General features: G+C 45.8%; 2 protein-coding genes across 4 annotated transcripts; one reads left to right on the top strand and one right to left on the bottom strand.

Annotated features, from left to right (window-relative positions):
• Positions 1 to 1,056: 1,056 nt before the first annotated feature.
• Positions 1,057 to 22,710, bottom strand: QTRT2 (queuine tRNA-ribosyltransferase accessory subunit 2). Of its 3 annotated transcripts, XM_030471848.1 has the most exons (9): positions 22,328 to 22,710; positions 15,680 to 16,460; positions 15,054 to 15,109; positions 12,496 to 12,572; positions 9,302 to 9,511; positions 8,032 to 8,231; positions 5,519 to 5,670; positions 3,929 to 4,046; positions 1,057 to 2,957 (listed from the first exon to the last, which is right to left on the bottom strand). In XM_030471848.1, the coding sequence occupies exons 2-9, from the start codon at positions 16,030 to 16,032 to the stop codon at positions 2,696 to 2,698; spliced, it is 1,428 nt and encodes a 475-aa protein (XP_030327708.1). In that variant the 5' UTR covers positions 16,033 to 16,460; positions 22,328 to 22,710; the 3' UTR covers positions 1,057 to 2,695. The 3 variants fall into 3 exon arrangements, with proteins under 3 accessions (XP_030327708.1, XP_030327710.1, XP_030327707.1); XM_030471850.1 differs by lacking the exon at positions 15,680 to 16,460 and having other exon boundaries at positions 22,328 to 22,708; XM_030471847.1 differs by lacking the exon at positions 22,328 to 22,710 and having other exon boundaries at positions 1,814 to 2,957; positions 15,680 to 16,575.
• Positions 16,727 to 20,093, top strand: CCDC191 (coiled-coil domain containing 191). Its single transcript, XM_030471851.1, has 3 exons — positions 16,727 to 18,573; positions 19,095 to 19,250; positions 19,573 to 20,093. Exons 1-3 carry the CDS (start codon positions 18,441 to 18,443, stop codon positions 19,755 to 19,757), a joined length of 474 nt encoding a protein of 157 aa, XP_030327711.1. The 5' UTR covers positions 16,727 to 18,440; the 3' UTR covers positions 19,758 to 20,093.
• Positions 22,711 to 23,799: the final 1,089 nt, after the last annotated feature.

Genomic DNA, 23,799 nt, shown 5'->3' with positions numbered 1-23,799 from the left:
TGATTCACAGAGATGGGGCAGGATGGGGGGGACTGATCATAGCTAGCTCCCAAAAGGTACAAAATAGCACTCTGAAACTAGCAATAAGGCTACCAACCTAAGAAGAGTGCAGGCACAATAACTAGCAGCCCTTATCCTCCATGTCTTTCCACAGCATCCCTGGCAGACCTCTTGGACACATGCATCTTGGTGCCTGAGTGCTGGGCTCATGCGTTTTGGTGATTTGAGTATATGGGTATGAAAGTGCAGTGAATGAAAAGCTTTAAAATAGTCCCTGTCCCCTCCCATGAGGTTTTGCACTGACATTTGCAACACTGTAGAAACAGGCACTGCAGAAACAAGCATTGCAAAGTCTCAACATTACCACTATATCCTTCATTCCTCTTGAAAGAAGCATAAGCCATTTTTTGTTTCATTAGAATTCCCTGCCCTTTAAGAGAGGCAGACCTTCTACCTCACGCTGTATATCCAGGGCACCATCTCCATATTTCCCAGTGCTGCATCACCATTAACAACCATAAGATACTTCTTGGAGTGAGGACATTAGTCATGGATTTTATGTCGTTTCTGCGTCTGAATTACTCCCCGTAATCTCTGTTTAAAGACAACAGTAAAGAAGTCTGCAACATTTCTTTAGGGTCCTGTGGAACAGAAGCGTAGTTAGTGCAATGCAGCGGGTACAACTGGAATGGTAAAAAGGACTCTAACACCATTGTGTTGCTGCCCAAGGAGATAGGGATGCACAGGCAATGCTGACAGGGAAGCTAAAAACTCCTTGTATTCTATGGTGAAGTCATTCTGATGCAAGATATTAAAATATTAAACCTTTAGATGCGAGATAGTAAAACTTTAAAGCATTACAGAAATGGTGAAGAAGAGCAAACTGCAGATTAATCTTTAATTGCTTTAAGGACAGCAACTTTACTGTAGTATTTTTTTTAAGCTTAATTCAGGTAGTAGAGTTCTTACGGGGAGAGGGACAGGCTGGTCTTTAACAGTTTAACATTTAAACACTAAGTCTTTAACACTTCCAGGTCTATTATGGCTTTTTTTTTGGAAGCAAATTATTTGTACCATTGCTTCATGACAGGATCCCACTGCAAGATGTGCCTCTGCTTCTCCATCAGGCTGATAGGTTCCGTTTCCAGGAGACATCTTCTTGAGCAGTGCACTCACGCTCTCCGGTACACCACCTCTGTCACACACTGAGGAGCCAGTGTAATGAATAACAAAAATGTTTTATTGTTGCTTCATAACATAAAATTAATAAATCCAGGATTCCAAAGTTTGGGGCATAAAAAAACAACAACCCTGAATGAGAGGAATGTGTCATAAGAAAGTCATATTTTAAAACAAGGAGCCACAAGAATCTTTTCTAAACACTTCTTCTTGAGATCCATCGCTTCCATAGCTCCATCTCACCCTGATGTTTGCGTAGCCTGATCTGTGACCAGTGCTAGGACAGCTGGAAAGAATGGTACATTCATCACCATCCACATGCTAGGCAGGAATCAAGTATTAGTCCATACAGGTGAAAGGCTACAGAGTCAAAAAAACCCTCTACAGCAGGACACGGATTACATACTTTCTCTTCTTTCTGGCTCTCACGTAACAGGCTGGGATTCCTGAGGCAGGGATTTCTAAGGCCAGGCAGAGGTGGAGGGCCTCCTCCTGGCCCAGAGAACATCCTGCACCACAGGCAGCGTGAGAGAGAAGTACACATACAGTCTGTGCCACTGAACACAGCAGCACTTCCAGGCAGTTCTTTTCAGGGACACAGACGCTGGCAGTGGCCACAAGGAACAGTGTGTTAAACTGAGGTGGGATCTCTCATCAAGGAGCTGCACGATGGGACAACCACACCACTAGGATTTTCTAGAAAAATAATTACCTGTAATATCCATTGGGTATTGGATAAGAGTCCCAAACAGCTGCTGAGCCTCCAGGCAGCTGGATTAATTTTAAGGATACAGAATCATAGAATAGTTTGGGTTGGAAAGGACCTTAAGATCATCTAGTTCCAACCCCCCTGCCACGGGCAGGATGCCTCACACTAGACCATGTCATCCAAGGCTCTTTCCAGTCTGGTCCTGAACACTGCCAGGGATGGAGCATTTACCACTTCTTTTGGCAACCTGTTCCAGTGCCTCACCACCCTCACAGTAAAGAATTTCTTCCTTATATCTAACCTGAATTTCCCTTCTTTAAGTTTAAACCCATTCCCCCTTGTCCTACCACCACAGTCCCTAATGAAGAGTCCCTCTCCAGCATCCTTGTAGCCCCCTTCAGACACTGGAAGCTGCTCTGAAGTCTCCACGCAGCTTCTCTTCTCCAGCCTGAACAGCCCCAACTTTCATAGCCTGCTGCTTCTTCAGTCACAGGTTCAATAATTCTGTCCTTCCACATGAAAGCCAACAGTGAGTAACTGAAAACAAAGCTATCCATACTGGTCTTGTGAGCTATTCAGGCTCTTCTGTACCCCAAGAATACACTTAAGCCAATTAACTGAAAGGGATGTTTGAGTAAGACCTTCCTTCCCCACAGAAGAAAGATCTTCTTCAAATGTCTCCTTCAGTTCCCTCCAGGAAAGCAGGCATTTTACTACTAACAGGTCCAGGTGACCCTGCTGGCAGTCCACCTTAGCAGTCCCACTAGATAAGGATGTAGCCTGCATCCTCCTCTATGGTCTCTGAAGTCACTGGCCTGGCTTCGCATTTGCTGGGGTTTGAAGTGCCTGCCTGAAGACAAACTCTTTTAGCTGATCCAGTTTATTGTCTCTTAAGGCACCCCGTATGGCTTCGAAGAAACCGAAGTAGTGCTGGAAGTTGTGCATCATGAGCAGGACACCAGCCAACAGCTCGCTGGTCACGAGGAGGTGATGGACATAGGCGCGGGTATGCCTCTGACAACAGTAACACGTGCATCCTTCCAGCAAAGGACGAAAATCGTCTTGGTATCTAAGGAGGAAGCAATGTTGGATTACATCAAAGGAAAGAAGACCCATTCAAACAATAAAGAGTATCCAGCTACCACATGGCCTTTTGCAGGCACCTGAGCCTTAAAGTCTTGAGGGCCTGAATCCAGCTGCTGTAAGATCTGTTGACATTCAAGACCAGCTCTACTGGCATGTAGGACTTCAAGTATCATGCCAGAACTCACTGCAGAACCAAAAATGCCACAAATCTAAGTCAGAGGATGACTTTTGACTACACCACAGGTAGCAGCAGAGAGCCCTTATCTAACGCCTTCCCTGACAGAAAAGCTGCAGTGCAAGACACGCCTCACTACCTATCACAGTCTATGAAAGAAGAAGCTATCAGAACCCAGGATTTACTATTCACAAAACAGTATTCCCCTCTACTGTGAGATGCACCATTCTCAAAGTGGAGAGAGGACTGAGTAGAGTAACACAGTTGTCTACTGAGCCTCGCAGTAGCTGTGTAAAAGAGAAGGAAGAACACATGGTAACACTGGCATAAGTTTTTGTAAGTATCTAGAAACTGCATAGCTGCCCAAACAGAGTCAGAAAGTGGAGGCTTTCCGTGGTTTATATAAAATCTAGCATCTCAAGATGACCCATGTTAGATTTGGAAGACCAAAACAATCCCCAGATAACCTTTGTGAACCTACTGTCATTCAGCTGGAACATTGTTATGACCACAGTACGTCTGCTGGATAAATGATCAGAAAATCCCCAGCTTTAGGTGAAGCAAAAGACAGTGCTTCCAGCCACACACTGTTGCCTGATCACAAGCTATAATGCTTGTCCAGCACTCTCCACTCAAGTGTCCAGAAGTACTGTCTTCAACACCTTCATGTTTTATGAAGTCTCTCATCCAGCTACTGACCACACGCCATCAAACACAGAGGACAAAAGCTTCATTTTTAATGATACAGCTGTATGTACCCTCCTCACAAACTCACGTACCTTTTGTCCTTTAGAAATATCTCAAATGGTGTCATTTCTGGGTCAGCTTTGGGGATTTCATCCTGGTCTTCTTCAGCACCATTCTTCTCCAGGTCCTGGGCCCCATTTTGCATGAAAACTGTTTTAAACCAAAAGACAACAGCCTTTTATGGACAGCAAGGGCAGAGGAAGGGTAGCAACCTTAAAGGTGTTTCTGCTACTCTCTTGACAGATGAAAACTCCTACCTCAAGTTTCCATCTCTTTCCTGTAGTAAGCAACTGTTTCTCTTTAATTATCATAGGTTAGTTAACACAAATACGATTTTAGATTATTAAAACAGAAAGAGGCAAGTGAAAATTTATCTACTAAACCTAATGAAGAGTTAGAGCTGAAAAATGCCAAAAATATTTCCAGTCTGAACTGCATGCTGGATAGAATACAATCACCTGAACAAAGTGATTTTATTGAGACTTTGTTAGAATAGACAGGCAACTCATCTGCATTCGATCATTCTACACTCCATGCTGTCATCAGGCTCAGAGATTTAGATGCCCTTTCTTTTCTTTCCTTGAAAACAATTGCAATCAAAAGAGGCTGGTAGCACTAATGCAGAAGATGTAGATTCCACATCTGCCTTGCCACAGTCTGTTTTAAAAATAAAAGACCACATGATTTTGTAGGTTTGCATTTTTAGGTTTGCTCTTAAGCAGGAGATGTTATCTGGAAACATCAATATTACTGTTTGCACAATCCATGTCCACTGAGTGTTAAACAGACACAGAACAGATTCTGTCCTTACCCAGATTCTTACCATTTAAGAATAAGGTGAGACAAGGTAAAGAAAAACAAACAAATAGAAGGGTTAAAAAAGCAGCAGCAAGCACAAAGAAACAAGATGTTCCATTCTATTCAGGTTTTGAATTATCCAGGCATGAAAAGCTGCTATGTGCAACCCAGGAGGAAAAATGTAAGATGTTTTTCTGTATTAAAAGCATTTAATAAGCCAAACCAAAACAGCTGCTTGAAAAACATTTTATAGATGCTTTAATGGGCGATACACATGCTCCCATCTCACAGCGCGATGAGGTAATGAGATATGAACAGCTCCTTTTTGTTTTGATACGAACTATCGAATGCAAGGCCAGAGAGGAAAGCTGCCCAAAGAAGTGGAATCCCAAACTTTTGTCACCTAGAAAGAAGGGACTTCAAAAAATACATCATCTAAACAGACACATACTCAATTAATTCTAGAGATCAAGTATCTTGGATCTCCACTTAATAGGTCCAGCCTTCACTGCTAACAGTAACAGAACATTTGCCAATGGTGTAGAACAAAAACTCCTCTATTCAGTAAGTGTTTAAGAAATAATTTTGGCTAATCAGACATTCAGATCCTAGCTGGAGGCCTCAAGTTCACCTCAACAGGTTTCACACCAAAATATCCCACCTTCAAAAACAACACATGACAGTGGAAACCCAGATTTTCCAGAAGTTACTGCACTTATTTCAGGAACAAAACCCTCAAGTATAGATTCCACCTAAGCACGAATTATGCTTCTCACAATACTGGCCGATACAGTAAAAACTGTAATGACCATCAAGGAGCCTACCTGCTGCTTCAGGATCTGGATGGCAGTCATAACTGAAAACCAAGGCACAGCCTCGCTCTGTCACTTGGAAGGGAAAGAAGCTCTCAAAAATGTCCACACCCCTTTCAATGCACTCAAGCACCTCATCTGGTTTGCCTACACCATGGATGAGTCTGTAAGAGACACACAAGACAACAAATCTAGAATATTCTGCCTAGAAAGCAAGCAAGTACCTGAAGGAAAAGACACATGTGCAGCACGTGTAGCTTATCCCTGCAACTGCTAACCAGAAGGTAAGTCTATACAACAGTCATCACTCAGAAACCTGCGTGCTTTCATTTCCCCACTTCCAACTTATCCAGTACATAGCAGGCTTTTCTTTATCTGCCATTTGGAAGACAGCAACAATCCCTCATTTACTGCAGAAAAACCTCATTGTGTTCATTATGTTTGAAGTACATACACAAACAGCCAGATTCAAAACTCACCTAGCATGTATGCCACAAAACAGATATTTTCCTCAGTCATGTTTGTGCCACAGGGAACTACCAGTTTCCAGATACATGGACCCCTTTGCTTGGTAACTGTTTAGAAGAAAGTCTAAAAAGATTTGACAAGAGCAGCAGAGACAGCAGGAGATGGCTAGTCAAAGATACAAGTCCTCCAGGTGACAGACACATCATATAGCACCTGAATAGCTGCCTGGAAGCGAATGCGCTAATAACAAATGTCATTGGAAAAAGAAAAGTTCCTTGCTTTCTTCTTCCCTCCTCTTTACACTCTACCTGCTGAAATGATTTGTCCAAAAACCTGGGCTGTAACATCTCCGAGGACATGGCATTAAGAGCCAGGAAAAGCCCAGCTGGATTGCCATCACTGGTAATAGAGATAGATCCTGCTGTTAGCCAAATTTAGCTGGCAGCTTCCCCGTTTCACCTACCCAAGAGTGGGTGAAACAGAAGAGAAGAGAGCAGGGCCTGCTCTCCTGCAGGTGCATGGCTGAGCTGACAATAGTAGAAGCTAATGCAGGGCAATGATCTAAATAGATAATTAGGAAAATACACAGGGGCTGATAAATGAAGTCACAAGGCGCCATTTTTAATCACTTTTCTAACTACTCCAATTTAATTTGTGAGCACAGAATAAGGACAGGAGAAGTTTACAGCATGAGTGTCTTATGTTTCAGGCTCTCATGTCACAGAAAAAAATTATACTTCTAGAGAATTTCATTTTGGGGTAGAACACAGCTGCAAAACAACTTCTCCAGCCAGAATGGCAAGGGTGATTCAGGAGAGCAGGACTGTCTGAAATTCACTTGAGGTACTTACAAGACCCCCTAGGGGTAACCAGCTTTCCTCATACAAAGAGGTCAGAAACACTTGTCTTAACCAGACAAGCAAACTATTTGATAGATGAAGCAGATGCACTGGTAGCCACGGAGGTTAGCTGAGCAGATTGGACTTTAATGCTCCCAGGGGATCTTTTAAGTAGCAAAACCAGACAGGATAGCAACAACACAGCAAGCCTTGCAATTGTCAGGAAAATTCAAATCCCAGGCACCACTAAGCATGAACAAGCTGCAACACCAGACACATGCTTTTGCATTTAATTGCCTTTTGAACATTGTTAGGTCAAAGCAACGCAGAAGGCAGCAGAAAGACAATGGGGTCTGGGTCACTCTGTTCAGGAAACGATATAAGAAGCACCCATGCTACTTCTGTTGCAGCTGTTCCTATAAGAGCAACCCATGCAAAAGCCAGCAAGCTCAACCCAATGCTAAGGAACCCCTCCACTTCTGAGCAAATATTAGTACATATTTTCTGGAAGTCTTTAATTACTGTTCAGTAATTTTTAAGAGTCAAGCAAGCTGCCACTCCTGTCCAGTCTCTGGCATGGATCTGATGGATGTAACTAGCACCTTAGAATACACAATGATCCCCACACTATGCCAGTCCAAGCAGAGAATACAATTGGTTTGGGCCAGGATCTACTACCTCTGGTAACTCACAGGCTCAGTTCCTCAGGTAGTAGGTTAGAGCTGGCTGCCATAAGACCATGTAAGCACTGGCTGGTTCTGTAAGCAGCCCTCTACTCTCCTACAGTACACACCAGAGAGAACTGGAAACATGAGAGTTTTTCTGAGAAGAGGTCCCTGTAAAATACATTGGTAATAACGTTCTTGTTTGAACTGAACTGCAAGTAAACCACAGCCTCAGAAGCCAAATGCAAGCAGCCCAGATATATCCTACCTGTAATTCCTCCTAAAATGTAAAGATGACTTGAGCTAAATACCTTGATTATTCTGCAAACATGGGGAATACTCAAACCCAAAACCCACAGTGTGAGCACAGCCTGGTGCCAGTTGCAGCTAAAAACTGAAACAGGGGTTGAAGACTGCAGCCTGACAGTGGCAGACTTTATACAGCCTGGCACATACAGACAGCAGTACAATACAGCGATATTGCACAGTAGCCTGTATATGCTCCTCACAAAAGGACAGATGGACTTCTTGGGATGTTGCCCATACAACTTACCTTGGTTTATCCTCTGGCAACTCTGCTGTGACAGAAGCTATCAGTTTCAACTTGGTCTCCTTGGCCATGGCACATCCCTGGAAGCCATCTAGCAGAAAGCCACCCACAGGTCGCTTGGCAGTCTCCCTGGCTGATCTGAGCCTCTCTTCCAAGATATCTCCACCTTCAATTGCCCCAAAGATTACACTTCTTTGTAGTTCCTGGCCCAGGAGAAAGCTACAAGTGTTAGAGCGTGCTCTGCCAAAGACACGCAAGACATCTCACAGCCCAGACTCCAGATGCCAACTACTTAAGCCCCGCATTCACAGGAACTTGGCAGAAGCACAGTGTTTCATCCCATGTATGACTATGCCCCATGTAACACTGTGAAGTCCAAGTGTAAGGTAGAACCAGGATTCAGAGACAAGATTCTGCTCCTTACCATGACACTAATTCACTGAGAATTTTGGTGCCATTCTTCCCACCTCTCTAGAGAAGGCAATAACCACTGACCATCTTTATAGATGACCAGCTTTTTAGAGATAGCCTCTCAGCATTACACGTGTCAGTGTAGAATACAAAGCAGGTGCCATTGTCCTGGCTGTCAGACACCAGATCTCACAATGAACTGTCTTTCAGGGGATACTAATATCAGCTCCTGTCACTCATTTTCCTTTGCAGTACAGACTCAGTATATTCCCTTTCATTAAAAGGGAGGGAAATTTCAAAACTGCTGGAAGAAATGAAGAATGGCACTGGCAACTTTTAGCTAGTCCTCCCTCATTTGGAACTGAGGGAACTTTAGAGCAAAAAGATGGGTTTTCTCATCTGAATGAGAAGATCCTACTTTGCCCATGTATATAGCATGAAGGGAAGTAAAAGAAATGCACTATGGTCCAAAAGCAGGAAAAAATTATATAGCTCTCCTCAACTAGTAGAGATTCATCCCTGGCAGTGTTCAAGGCCAGGCTGGACAGAGCCTTGGGTGACATGGTCTAGTGTGAGGCATCCCTGCCCATGGCAGGGGGTTGGAACTGGATGAACTTTAGGTCCTTTCCAACCCAAACCATTTTATGATTCTATGGGCATCCTGGTGCAGGAGGCAAGTTATTAAAGGAAGGAAGGAAGAAAGGAAACTCCACAGTGCTACTGGTTATACCTCAAGCAGGACTCTCACCTGGGCATTCTTTGACACATCTGTGTGACACTATTTCCTACTAAATCACATCCTGGGACTATTCCAGGATGCAGCACAGACCAAAAAAGCAGCCCCACATTTTGGGGACCTTACCGGTGATTCTTCTAGTATCTGAAGGCATGCATCCAGGAAGGAAAGTGACCTATCCACAGACTTCTTGGCCCTTTTTCTACCAGCTTCTCCAGCAACAGTGTCTCCATCAGAGATGCACTGGAACCAGTCTGGCTGGATAGCCCGCTGGATGTCCATGAACTTGGAAGCTGTGATTTCCATGCGCCCTGAGCTTCCCCACAGGGACACTGTCTGTCAAGGAAGAATAGGGATGAATGTTAGTTGCAAAGGTTAACAGATCTCAAGTGTCAAAGCAGAGAAGGAATTGATCTGGTGAAACACAAGATACTGGAATGATACTTCATAACCAAGTTCTCCAGGAGCATGGCCCAGGTAATCAGCTGCACTTGGCACAATGAGTGAAAGGAGATAAATGACTTAACTGGGATTTCTGGGATCTGATTTGATGAAACCCTCACACTCAACACAGTAATCCTCCACATACTTGAAAGTCTCTGAGATAGAGCATATGGCCTATCATCATCCAAATGATAGTGGCAGAATTGGAAAAAGAAATAGAAAATATTTAATTCCCATCAAACTTATGTTGTCATCTCACAAAAAGCAGAAAAGGATACAATAGGAATTACAATTCACTAGTTTTCTGTACATAATGCAAAACCAAGAAAATATTTCCTCTTCTGAGCACTGAATTCATACCACCTGTGTGAATATACATGTATAAATCAACCACACAGACACACTGAGAAGAATACAAAAGGTTAGGCAATTTAATCTTAGAATCCAATGTTATTTTAGGTCCCAAGTCCAGCCACTTAAGAAGGAATTGAAATACCAAACAGAAAAGAAACACACAGCTTTCAAACAGAGACAATGTAATAAATGGCAGGTACTTATTAGAATTTCACACACAGTCTTCTCGGTCTGCTCATGCACCTTCCCTTCTGTATCCACACATGGGCTTCCATCATCTACTGTTACTCCATGCTACACTCAAAAGATTTTAAAGCAAGACAAAAGCACCTTCACAGAGAGGTTATGTTACCTCAACACCTCTGGGCTAGCACCATTCAATTCACTAAACATCCAGAGCCACAGAACATTACTGCAGCCACTGTAACTATGCATGTTTCACCCTTTTCTGCAGAACCTGGAATTAACTTTTGAATGCAGCCTGGATGCTGGAGAGGGACTCTTCATCAGGGACTGGAGCGCTAGGATAAGAGGTGATGGGTTTAAATTTAAACAGGGGAAGTTCAGGTTAGATATAAGGAAGAAGTTCTTTACTGTGAGGGTGGTGAGGCACTGGGACAGGCTGCCAAAGGAAGTTGTGGCTGCCCCATCCCTGGAAGCGTTCAAGGCCAGGTTGGACAGAGCCTTGGTCAGCATTGTCTAGTGTGAGGCATCCCTGCCCAAGGCAGAGGGTTGGAACTAAATCATCTTAAGATCCTTCGCAACCCTATAGAACCATTCTATGATTGCTTTTGTTGTATTACTGCTAGACTTGTGACACTGCTGCTCCCAAATTTTAAAGGAGTATTGAAGTAGATTAAGTGTTGTGCTTGAGCCCTGTAGAAGTTAGTACTTCTTATCCCCATTAGTGCATTTTTAAATGAGGAATGCTTTTCGGCTATCAGAAATAGCTTATAGCTTGAAGTGTTACAGGGACTTTTTGGGACTTGAGAGTTTAAAAGCATTCTCCTAGCCTATGCCAGACAGATTGAGCAATGCATTTCTCATGCATACTAATAAACAAATTGAATTTGATAAGTTGATGCAAAAAAAAACAAGCAGAACAATTCTCGTTTGTTTGGTCTCTACAAAAAACCCAAATGGGTTGCACGACATATCTGCTGTCCAACCATCCATCCATCTCTCCTGATTACTTCTGGCCTCATCAGCCAATTTCACAAAATTTGAGTAACAAAGAAACAGGCAGAAGTCTTCCAAGGTTTTGAGAAATTTCCCATTAAAAAACTCCAAATGAGGGAGATCCCAAATTACCACCTGCAGAATAACTGGAATGCAGCAGCTCTACATTGTTCTGCAGCAGCATGTTGGCCAGTTACTACCTGCTGCCTCTTATGTGAGAGCATCGAGGAACAGCTGGTGAAGGCAGACAGAGGAAAGCCAGAACTGTTTGAGCCAAAGGGCACAGAATGTAATCAAGTCTACTTACCTTCACTCTGCTCTCCAGAGGAAAACAGCTGCTTTCATAAATAAAATAGCCACGTGACTTAGAGAACTGAGCATTACCCTCTGGTTATTTAAATCCAGCTTGTGTGAGGCTTTCTGGCACAGAATCCAAAGCTTTCTATCCCACCACTTTCAAAGAGCTTTCAGAAGTATTTGTCAGTGTAAATCTAGCTGCTGAATGCCTTGCAACAAGGTGACAAAAATCTTTAGCAGCTTCAAAATAAAAAATCCAATCAAACCTGAACCTCCAGGCTTAGATTGCTGCCATCACCTCACAGCTGCACAACAGTGAGACAAGCTTCAGGTGATTCCTTCCCTGCGGAGAGACAGTTCTCAGCCCGGTTCCCAAAAGAAAGAGCATTCACTGACAGTCATTACCCTCTGTTGTTCAGTGATGTTTCACCCAATGTGATGGCACCCAAACCGGCCTTGGCACTGCGCAGGTGCCAGGAGTGGCCCCTCCAAGTCAAAGCTATTATTGCAGGCAGCAGGCACCATGTGGATTGCACAGGGAACATGGGTGCCTGTGGGATGGAATGGGCAAACATCCACAGCACTACGCGCTCCTGGACTGCTGAGCCACCTTCCTGCAAAAATACTAAGATCTTCCGCTTTGTGGGCCTGTAGCAGGCTGTAAATACACACATAGAGGTTCAGGTTTATTGCTTAGCAGTGGCACTGTCATAAGCTTGTACAACATATAAGCTAAAATACATGGGGTTTTTCTTCACTACCATATTAACCACAAGAGTATTGGAGTCCATAGCTCTCCTTTCTACTTGAATTACCACTTAACTGTTCAGGAACTGTTCAGGGAACAGTCAAGTAAGAAAATGTCCAGCTTTATTTAGCTGGCGGTATGAACACGTAATGATGTCCCTGTTTGTGCAAGTATTTATTTTTATATAAAGCATAAAAAAATTCTTGTGGCTAAGTAGACCCATACAGCCAAGGGGAGGACTGACAGCTTTCTTTTGAGAACTTTAAGTGGACCTTTCAATTCTTTACAGTTACTATACCTTGTTAGTGTTGTAGCCAGACGGACAGGGAGTGACCGGGTCAAGAAGGGAGCAGTACAGCACCTTGTCTGGCATACCTGGAAATAAAGCAACAGACACAGAGAAGAGTTTCATGAACCAAAACAAAGCTAATGGTCTGTAAATTTGCAAAAGGAGAAGAGGGTATTCTCACACACATAAGTACATCCATTCTGACAAAGAAAATAGTGTTCACTTGATCTCTCAGCACCCAAGAAGGCAGACTTTTTCCCCACCTTTACTAGCTGCAGGGAGGAGAGTGCAGCATCAGGACAAACCATCAAATAATACCCTTTGGCTCTGCAACCTACATAGCTCCTTGTTTGTATTTCTTCTTGATTAATACTCGTCCTACTAAAATTTGCCAGACCAAACAGCTGACTTGCTTGACCACTCAACTGATGCACTGGAGACATGTGACACAAACTAAAGTGAGCATCAATCTCCAGCCTAGAACTTTTAATGAACAACAACGTATAGCGAGGCAGCAGATCAGCTACACAAATTCTAAATTTACCATCCCTGCCACTTTGGAGGCTTCAAATGCCAGAAAGCTAGACAGCATGTTTCAATGACATCCAGTTTTCTCTTCACAGATAGTCACGGAAATTGGTGAAGCCTCCAAGAAGTTTCAGATACAGAGGTTTTTAATTTTTCTTGAAGCAGTAAGTTGTCCCAAAGCAGTCAAAGTTTACTGAACGCTGGGAGCAAACAAACTCCCTTTAGAAATCCAAGCCGTAACTTCGCTCACGTAATGCAATGCATGTCCAAAATTCTGATGTGCTTTAAAAGGGGGAAGACAAAAAAAAAGTTAAAAAAAAAAGCAGCTTGGTGTCTGTATATAGGACAAAAATCATAGAATGGTTTGGGTTGGAAAGGACCTTAAGATCATCTAGTTCCAACCCCCCTGCCATGGGCAGGGACGCCTCACACTAAACCACGTCACCCAAGGCTCTGTCCAACCTCGCCTTGAACACTGCTGGGGATGGAGCATTTTCCACTTCGTTAGGCAGCCTGTTGCAGCGCCTCACCACCCTCACAGTAAAGAACTTCTTCCTTATATCTAACCTGAACTTCCCCCATTTAAGTTTAAACCCATCACCCCTTGGTCCTATAATTTTTAAAAATTATAATAATTCACATTATTTTACACATTCATAATGTATGTGCAACGGACACATACAAAACATTCATAAGAACACCTCAGCATTAGCAACTCAAAGTTTTTTTTCTTTCAAAGTCTGCTAGATTCCATATACAAAGAACTGTCTATAAATTACAGCAATTAAAGACATGCCATCACTTTGACAGGGTTTACCCACTGCAGCCTGAGACATGCAAACCACCAAAGCATCCCAGAGAAGTTTCTTGACTTGGTTGATCATCCTCCAGTTCCCTGAGCTACCTTCCCAGACATAAAGACAGGCTATAATACAGATACTCACAACAAGATGTTAAGCCTGTATTCACTGTGCATTCAGGCTCCTTTGCTACAGCAGCCTGATAACAGTGATCTTTCTTTGTTGCATAATGTGTGTGGTTACAACCACCATAGGAAAAACCCAGGACAGCCACAAATGTAAGAACTGCTGCTTTACTCATTCTTGTCACCGAGGTGTTAAGATAAAGATTTCATTCAGGAACTGCTCCAAGAATGGAGTACAGGGAATGAAGATCACAAAGGCTTGGGGCTTGGTGCAGTAGCTGAGGGCTATGGCAGTGTTGACTGTCTTAGATTTGATAAACTAAAATAGAGTTTATTCTTAAAACTGACTCTTTAATGTGGAAAAATGGAAGCAGAATACAGGGAGCAAGTACAGCGTGACTGCTAAATGGACAGGAACAAAGAACAGGGGGAAATGAGCTTCTCTACCTGCTTCTTTAGTTCCTCAGAGCTCACGCAATTCCAGCATGGGTCCTTCCCCTAACAGCTTCTCAGAACAGGAATAGCTCCGAGGCAGAAGCGTCCACCAGTTGAAACTGACTGGATGTGGGGTGCTTTGCCTGTTTATTCTTCATACTGGATGAAGATTTCCCATTGGAAATCTTTAGATGAAAACAACTATTTCATAAGAATCAAAAAAGCCAGCTCGAGCAGATAGATATTCTCAAGAAATGTATTTGAACAGCTCCATGGGGGAGGCCATTCTCATGAGAATTTCCAATTCTCCTCAAAAGAGGTCAGAAATTGCACATGGCAAGATTCATTTGCAGCTGTGACTTGGGGCTACAGTAAAACCTCTCTCAGTTCTAGTCTCAACTTCTGGACTAAGCCCATCCTAGTCAGTGCTGAAGCTCCCAAGGAGAAAGCTGGGTACAGAAAAAAAGATAAAGCAAAACTCTGTATTTTTGTAGCCTGTTTGAAGGATTTGTGGCCATACCAGTGACAACACACTATTTCAAGTCTTCCTTAGTGCCACTTTGAGTGAGAAAATGCCAAAACAGGGAAATCCTATGCCTACTGTTCTGCCTAAAAACTCACCAGTGAGATCCACCTGCATTCTCTCTCCAGAAATACAAGCAAATACACACATTTTTACCTATAAATTTTGCAGCTCCTTCTTTATATTCTTCCAGGACGTCATGAATTTCTGCCCTGCATCCAGATAGAGAAACACATTAACTAAGCAAACAAGAAAGATCAGTGATTTCATCACTAAGGCTCCTGCTTCCCATAGTTACGCGTTGTGCGAACTTGGATTAGTTTAGGCACTGATAGCTGCTATCCAGCTATCAAGCAACAAAGCAGGGACAGACAGAACTAAATGCCAGAGCTGAAGAATCACATCTTACAAACCAGGGCACTCATAATTCTGTGGCAAAAAGGCAGAGCTTTTACCCACACTGACCAGCGACCACTGACTTGCTGGAAAGCATGAAAACACGCTGTGATTTTCTGGGTAGCATTACTAACCTTATTCCATTCTCTTTTCAGGCAGCTGTAGAAAGCAATAAGGTCCCCCCTGAGCCTCCTCCAGACTAACACCCCCCTCCAGTTCCCTGAGCCCTCTACATCCCTAAGTCACTTCGACCGGGAAGCAACAAAGGACCAAGCGACTCCGCCGTTTTGCCTTGCACCCGGGGAAGCGAGAAGCCCGGCCGCCCCCGGCAGCGTGTAGGGGCTCGCTGCGCCCCACAGACAGACGGACAGGACCGCGGTACTCACAGGGCGGGCAGCGTGAGCTGAGCCACGGCGGGGACACCGCCGACGGTCTGCAGGGTGTCGTGGGTGAGGTGCGGCGCCGAGCCGGTCCGCGTGTAGAGCAGGCACCCCGGCAGCGGCAGCACAGCGGCCCCGCTCCTGCCCAGCCCCACCAGCTTCCCCAGCCGCCCGCCGGCCGCCCCGCACAGCTTCATCTGCATCGCGGGCCCCGCAGCGGCGGTACCGCCGTGCCCGGACGGAGGTGGCATGAAGGTGCTGCGGGTCCCACCGCCTCCCGTATCCGCTGCATCATCACTGTGCGCCGGAGGAGACACAGCGCCCTTCCGCCTGCAGCGGAGGGACGGCGGCGTTGCCATGACGGAGGTCGCTGCCGCGGTTTAAAACACCTCGAACGGTTTAAACGGCGGCGGTGGGGAGAGGGCGTTGGGTCCGGCCGAGGGTTGTCCCAGCCGGGAACCGGGTGGTTCTAACAGCAGGGTCAGGCTCGGCAAAGGGTTTCCCCTGCCGTTTGATTTGGCGGCGGTGGGACGCTGTGGTCGCGTGAATGGCACTAAACTTGTCAGCGTTAAACTCTGGGTCAAAAAGAGACAGGTAGTTGCGACACTGTTTATTTTTATTAGTTTTTAGATCTTATTTCCAGCCGAGGTTTGGCTCTGATAACTTGGAACGCTGGGTCAAGGTGGAGTAACTTGCACAGCGCTCACTCAGGTGTAAGGTACCTTGATGCAATGGGTAAAACACGAGTCACACACAGAGCTTGCTGTTGAGCAGTGCTGCAGGTTGCCTGTATGGGCAAGTAATACAAGAGGTTCACCCCAAAGCACCATCTCCTGCATCTACAACCACCTGAGATCAAGGAAAAGTAATTCTAGGGTGACCTGTTGGAGAGCAAGTCCAGAGGAGCCATGAAGATGACCAGGGGGCTGGAGCAGCTCTGCTCTGGAGACAGGCTGAGAGAGCTGGGCTTGTTCAGCCTGGAGAAGAGAAGGCTCTGGGGAGACCTTAGAGCAGCTCCAGTGCCTAAAGGGGCTATGAGAAACCTGGACTTTTGGAGAGGGACTTTTGGCAGGGGCATGTAGTGAAATGACAAGGGGAAATGGCTTTAAACTGGAAGAGGGCAAATTCAGATTAGATATTAGGAATATATGAGGGCTGTCTAGGTTACAGGTGTTACACGTGACACATCAGGACCATTTACACCTCAGAGAGATGAATACAGGACAGAAAATCACACAGTGGCCAGCCTGGTTATGACAAAATGCTGATACCAAATTCCATAGTTGGTGATTGCTGTGGACTAGCTCAGTAAGTCTCCATCCAGCCCCCACGGGATGGGTGCTTGCATTCTCCCTACATATTCTCCAATCACTATGATTGGCACTAATAGCAAAATGAGTGCCTACTACTCAATGATTTCCAAGTCCAATTTCTCCAGTCAATTAAGCAGTCAGAGAAATGTGTTTCAAAGTAAATCTATTTCTTAGAACAGCCGTGCTGTCTTGTGTTACATTCCCACTGATGTTTGCTCTCTCTAGAGGAGAAACCTGGATATAGAAAGCTTAAAAATCAATATCCAGCAATCCTCAGAAATGTTTTCCTTTCTTTAATTTAAAGAGTGTGGACCAAACCTCTGAGTATGCTGTCTCTGCAGCTTTTTCCCTTCAAAAGTCAAGGTATCCACAGGAGCCTTGTGGTCCTGTGACAAGTTTGGAAACTGTGGAACACCTGCAAGATCACGATGAGGCCTGTGAGGAAGGCGAGCTGAAATAGCTCTTGATCCAGCATTGTTCTGATCTGAACAGGCTCTTGCAAAACTTGAGACCATAAGAAACAGTTCATAGTAAGATGTCTTTTATCTAGTGGAGAAAGGCATAAAAGGAATCAATTGCTGGAGTTCAAGGTAGGTCTTAATTAGCATATCTAAGAGAAGGATAAACTCTCTGTCTCTTGGAAATGTCACCTCAAAACAAGGATGAACATTGCCCTTGAAGACACATTGTGTGGTCAAATACAATTAGTGGGCTGTAGGAAACTGGGTGAAAATACCTGAGGTATTTTTAATAATAGGCCAGCTGTGAAAATGGAGTCGCTCTGTGTAACTTCCAGATCCATGAATAACTTTGTGGTTTTACTTCAATTCCTATGCAAAATTTTCCTCACTAATTATCTAACTAAATATTCCCTTTCTAATGCCTGCAGCCACAAGTGCTCACTGAAATTTGAAAACAAAAAAAGAGACATTATCTCCCCCCAGTGCTGGAAGTACATCTGCAGTGTAAAAACCTGACAGGAGGCAGCATTTTAAAACCTGAGTTCACCATTCTTTTAAGACTCCAAAGTTGAGCCTTACAGAATGAAGACATGTCTCAAGAGCATCCACTTCAATACAGGAAGTCAGCTGTTTCACTTGCAATCACCAAGGGTTCAACTAATAGCACAGAATACACCTATCTGCTTACCGTGCACCATCTGAATGCATTATACAGCGTAATGGCTCAAAAGGAGCTGTTTTTGCAATGGGTGGAAAAGTTGCTTTACTTGTTTTTCTTATTTTTGTTTGCCCTGTTTTGTTTCCTGTTCTTTTATAGACCAAGATAAGAACAGAACAGTTAGGAACGTATTCCACTTTCTGTTGCAGATCAGTTTTCAGTCATTTTAGATTTTAGACAGTCTACCTGGCATGTGATATAACTATCCCAGAGTCTTGGTAGTTTATACTTACTTACCCATATATTTTTTAAGCAAGTCATGAGTCTTCATCCTTATGATAGCCCAAGAGCTGCTCAGTAACTGGATGAAGTCCAAAATGCAACTGGATCTGATGAGCGATGGAGAAGAGGAAGTTTTCCTCCTGGAAAAGCCTTCTGCAGCCCCTCTCAAGTATGAGCGGTTTGATGGTGAGAACAAAACAATTCCTTTCTGAGGATGCGCTGGGGAAGGGAGCCAGGCCTTGTGCCTTATCAGACTGAGAGGTAAAAATTGCTTTGCACAGACCAGGTTAGTGGGTTTAGTAGAAACAAGATCAGAGATACTTTTCTTCCCTAGCTCTTACAGTAGGTAGCTGTAGGGCTGCATAGATGCACCTCATAAACATTCAATGTCTCCCTTTGTAAAAGAAAAATTCTATTTCTTTTGTGTATGGGTATGTGAAGTCTGTCAGATTTATACAGCTGCTTGAGGTGGTCAGAATCAAGACAGTAAAAACGGGACAAAATGTTCCTGCTCTAGTGTGTTCAATGGAACACTGATTAAGACTCTTTGGGGATAAATGGAGTGTAGTCAGTGTGTCTGCTTTCATCAGAAACGCATTCCCAGTGTGGGAAAGTGATCCCTTTAATTACATTAGGCTTTGTGATCTGAGACAGAGGGGTTTATTCATTTCAGACTAGCCTTAGGTAATCAAAATTCCTCATTTCAGACTTGTGCAGCTACCTGGAATACAAAACAGAAAGTTCTTCTGTCCAAGAATACCTACAGCACCTTTTGCAGGATGAAGCTGTGAGCTATGGGATAGTGGAAGGCCTTAGACTTGAAGACATCAAGGAAACAAGTGATGGAGCTGAGACACAAGCAGGTGGGCAGGCAAGGCAGCACAGTTCAAAGGAATGAGATGGAGGATTACAGGATTAGATACTGATGCTTCTAAAGACTGGCAGGAAAAGCCACCATGGCAGTCATTTCTGAGTTTGCTCCCACCAAATAATTCTGGTTTAACCTCACTCTTGAATGGAGTTTTTTGCTGGTCTGAGAGCAGAACCAGTCAGTACCAACTATGGATAGGGTTGCTTGCTTCATGTGAAAGGTGGGTTGTGATCCACCCTGTCAGTGTACAACGAACCTCAAATTCTTCAGCCTTTTGCATCTGCTTTGACCTTTGCTGATTTCCTCCTTCCCAAGTGAAAGAAAACCGAATAAGGCATCAGAAGGCATTAGAGCTTCAGAGGCAAGAACAGTCCCCGAAGAAATCACTTCAGTCTGCGGCCTGGCTCCAAGCACAGGAGGAGGACAGAAGGAAGGCCCTGAAGGCCAAGAAGGAGGAGATCCAGAGGGAAATCTTGAAGCTGCAAAGGAAAATGGCTGAGAAGCGGGCCATGGCAGAAGCATGGAGAATTTAAGAGGGAGAGGGGGGCATGGGAAGAGCCGTATGAAGAACACTTACCAGCTTCTTTTGCTAAATGTAAGAGGAGTGGTGGTCCCAAAGGAAACATCTGCCATTCCTCTGTCTCTGAACTCTCCCAAAACCTTTTACTCCTATGTTATCAACATCAGTGGCAGAGTTTATCATTAGTGGTGTCCTGGATTCAGCTGTAACAGTTATTTTTCTCCCTCCTAGAAGCTGATGCAGTGCCATGTTTTCAACTTTAGTCTGACAACAGTGCTGATAACACACCAATGATTTAGTTGTTGCTCAGTAACGCTTACCCCGATCAAGGACTTTTCAGTCTCATGCTCTGCCAGGGAGGAGGGGCACAAGGAGACTGGAGGAAGCAGAGCCAGGACACCTAACCCAAACTAGCCAAAGGGATATTCCGTACCACAACACAGCATAGAAATTGGGGGAAGTTACCTGGAGGGGCACATCACTGCTCGGGTTGGGCTGGGTATCAGTTGGTGGGTGGTGAGCAATTGTATTGTGCATCTCTTGTGTTTATTATTTTTTTCCTTTCCCCTTTTAGTTTTGTATTCTCTCCCCTGTTATTTCCCTTATCATTATTATTATTGGTGGTAGTAGTAGTTTTGTATTATACTATAGTTATTGGACTATTCTTATCTCAACCTGTGGGATTTACATTCTTTCAATTCTCCACCCCATCCCTCCAGGAGCTGGGGGGGCAGTGAGCAAACAGCTGAGTAGCTCTTGAGTTACCGGCTGGGCTGAAACTAGGACGACTTGCCAGAGGGCAAAGATTTTGGAATGTCACCGGAGGAGGAGGTGATGTGTGCTGAAGAGGCCCCACCATAGAATGAACTGTCAGAAAGTGAGAAGCCAATATGCCTTGTGTACTGATGGGTCCTGCTATGGTGTGGGAGAGCATCGGAGGTGGAAGGCAGCTGTATGGAGTCCCCTGCGACAAGGTGCAGAACCTGCTGAAGGAGAGGGTGAATCGAGTCAGTTTGCAGAGGTGAAAGCCATCCAGCTGGCCTTGGACATTGCTGAACGGGAAAAATGGCCAGTACTTTCTCTCTGTACTGACTCATGGATGGTGGCAAATGCCCTGTGGGGGTGGTTGCAGCAATGGAAGCAGAGCAACTGGCAGCGCAGAGGCAAACTCATCTGGGCTGCTGCCCTGTGGGAAGAGATCGCTGCCCGGGTGCAGAACCTGGTGGTGAAGGTACTCCACGGAGATGCTCATGTACCCAAGAGTCAGGCTGCTGAGGAACACCAGAACAACCAGCAAGTGGATAAAGCTGCTCAGATTGAAGTGGCTCAGATGGACTTAGATTGGCAACATAAGCGTGAATTATTCTTAGCCCGGTGGGCCCACGACACCTCAGGCCATCAGGGCAGAGACACAACATCTAGATGGGCTCGTGATTGAGGGGTAGACATAACAATGGACACTATTGCTCAGGTTATTCACGAATGTGAAACGTGCTGCAATTAAGCAAGCCAAGCGGTTAAAGCCTCTCTGGTGTGGAGGACCATGGCTGAAATACAAACACAGGCAGGCCTGGCACATTGACTATATCACACTCCCACCAATCCACCAAGGCAAGTGCCATGTGCTTACCGTGGTGGAAGCAACCACCGGATGGCTGGAAACATATGCTGTGCCCCACGCCACTGCCCGGAAAACTATCCTGGGTCTTGAGAAGCAAGTCTTATGGCGACACAAATATTACCATGCCAAGAACAAAGGGGGTGGAGAAATCCTAAACATACTGATCGGTAGTATCATAGAATCAGACTGATTTGAGTTGGAAGGAATGCTAAAGCTCATCCAGTTCCAACCCCCTGCCACAGGCAGGGACACCTTCCACTAGAGCAGGTTGCTCCAAGCCCCTGTGTCCAACCTGGCCTTGAACACTGCCAGGGATGGGGCAGCCACAGCTTCTCTGGGCACCCTGTGCCAGCACCTCAGCACCCTCACAGGGAAGAATTTCTTCTTTCTACGTAATCTGTCTCCCCTCTGCCAGTTTAAAGCCATTCTCCCTTGTCCTGTCACTACATGCCCTTGTCAAAAGCCCCCCTTGTCACCCCTTCAGGCACTGGAGCTGCTCTAAGGTCTCCCCGGAGCCTTCTCTTCCCCAGGCTGAACAAGCCCAGCTCCCTCAGCCTTTCCTCACAGGAGAGCCGTTCTATCCCTCTCTTCATTATGCGGTTCCAGTGCTACAGCCGAGGGGAACGCAGCAATGTGGGTCTGCCCACTACCCCCATTCACACGAACGGCATGCAGTCAGCCGCGCTGACGGCTACCACGGGCTCCCCAGGCCGGAGCCCACCGCCGCTGCTAAGCCAAGCCGCCGCTCCCGGGAAGGCACAAGCCGCCCGTAGGGACGGTAACGGGCGCTAAGCTCCTCTCTGGACAGGACGGCCGCTAACACTCGCTGCCCCCGACCCTGGTGAGGGGAGCCGGGCGGCAGGGAAATAGGAGATAAAGCGGAGGGCTCAGGAAGGGTCCCCGCCACGCCTCCCCCCTCACGACTTACCCAAGAAGTCCAGGAGCCACCCCATCAGCAGCAGCGTCAACACCCGCATGTCCTCGCCTGGCCGCACCGCACCGCGCCGCCAGCCTGCGCGCTTGCTCGCTCACCCTCCGCTCCATCCCTGCTTCACTCACAAGCACCGCACACCCGCTCCCTCACTGCCTCACTCACAAGCGCGGCTCCACTCACAAGCACCGCCCTCCGTTCACTCACTCACAAGCGCTGCCCGCCCTTACAGGCGCTGCCCAAGTAAAGCCAAATGCCGAGGTAGCGCCCTCGCTCTTGGGGCTGGGTCCGCCTCTGGAGCCGCCCGGGGATTTCACACACGTCCCGGTTTCTTGTTGGGTTGCGGCTGGCAGAGACGAGCTGGTGGCGAGGTGGTGCTGCGAAGGGGGGCTCTGGTTCGTGGGGTGCAGCTCCAGCGACCGCTGGCAGCGCAAGTTGTTGCGTTGCTCGCACAGCAGAGGGAGCTTCAGCTCTGCTGGTTGGAAAGCTGACATGAACTCACACAGAAGCGCCAGGGTTGGAAGGGACCCCTGGAGAGCATCTCGTCCAACTCCTGCTAAGGCAGGGCCACTTAGAGCAGGTTACACAGGAACGCGTTCAGGCGGGTTTGGGAGCCCCACAGGTTAGGGGGAGAACAAATGTCAGCAGCTCACCACCTCAGAAAACGATGGGCATCCAAACCGAGGACTCCCTGTAGCTTGGTGTTTGACACCCGTGGTCCACAAAAGCCTGCTGTTCTCTTTGGGGGACACCCAGCAGTATTTCCTTCAGTGGGGCGGTCTCGAAGGTAACTCTGACCATGCTTATCTCCCTCATCCAAGGCTGGGCTGGCTGCTGTGAGGATAACCCTTCTGCCTTGAATGAAGGGAAGAAAATAAAACAGGAACCAGCTCTGACGTTTAGGGGGATTCCCTCGACAGGCAGGGCTCAAAAGCCCATTCACAAAACTAAACCAAACTTTACATTCGCTTTCCCACATGACTGGCCTCTTGACACTGCAGGGTGGTTTTGAGGAAGAAAGGGAAAATACCACAGCAGGGAAAACATAAATACTCAGTAGCCCTTGAAAAAGTTGCTACTCTGGCAAATACTCCAGTGGCAGCCATGATCCAGCTTTCCTCCCACAGCAAAGAGTTGCTGCGAGCGGATATTTCAGCTTCCTCTGCCTGCATCGCACTCATAGTGCATTGTCCTGGATGAGAAGATTCCAGCTGCCAACAGGTCCAGCTTACAGCCTCAAAGCATGCACAGTTCCAGGAGCTCAGCTGCCGGTCCTGGGGAACACCAGCACAGCACTAGTGCAGGATGGGGAGGTTCTCAGCCCAGGTTTATCCCTTGGCTGAGAGAGACTTCAGGTTGAAGCTTGTTGCTGTGAGGATGCCACCTCCCACCTTGCACATGTCAACTTTCCTGCAGGTTATGTGATCTTAGGGGTTAGCAGAGAGAAATCTGAAGTAGGGACTGACACT

Source organism: Strigops habroptila, chromosome 2, assembly GCF_004027225.2.
Source record: "Strigops habroptila isolate Jane chromosome 2, bStrHab1.2.pri, whole genome shotgun sequence".
In the NCBI taxonomy this organism is placed as follows: domain Eukaryota; kingdom Metazoa; phylum Chordata; class Aves; order Psittaciformes; family Psittacidae; genus Strigops; species Strigops habroptila.
Note: the sequence above shows the minus strand (reverse complement) of the source record. Positions and strands in the feature narration are given on the sequence as shown.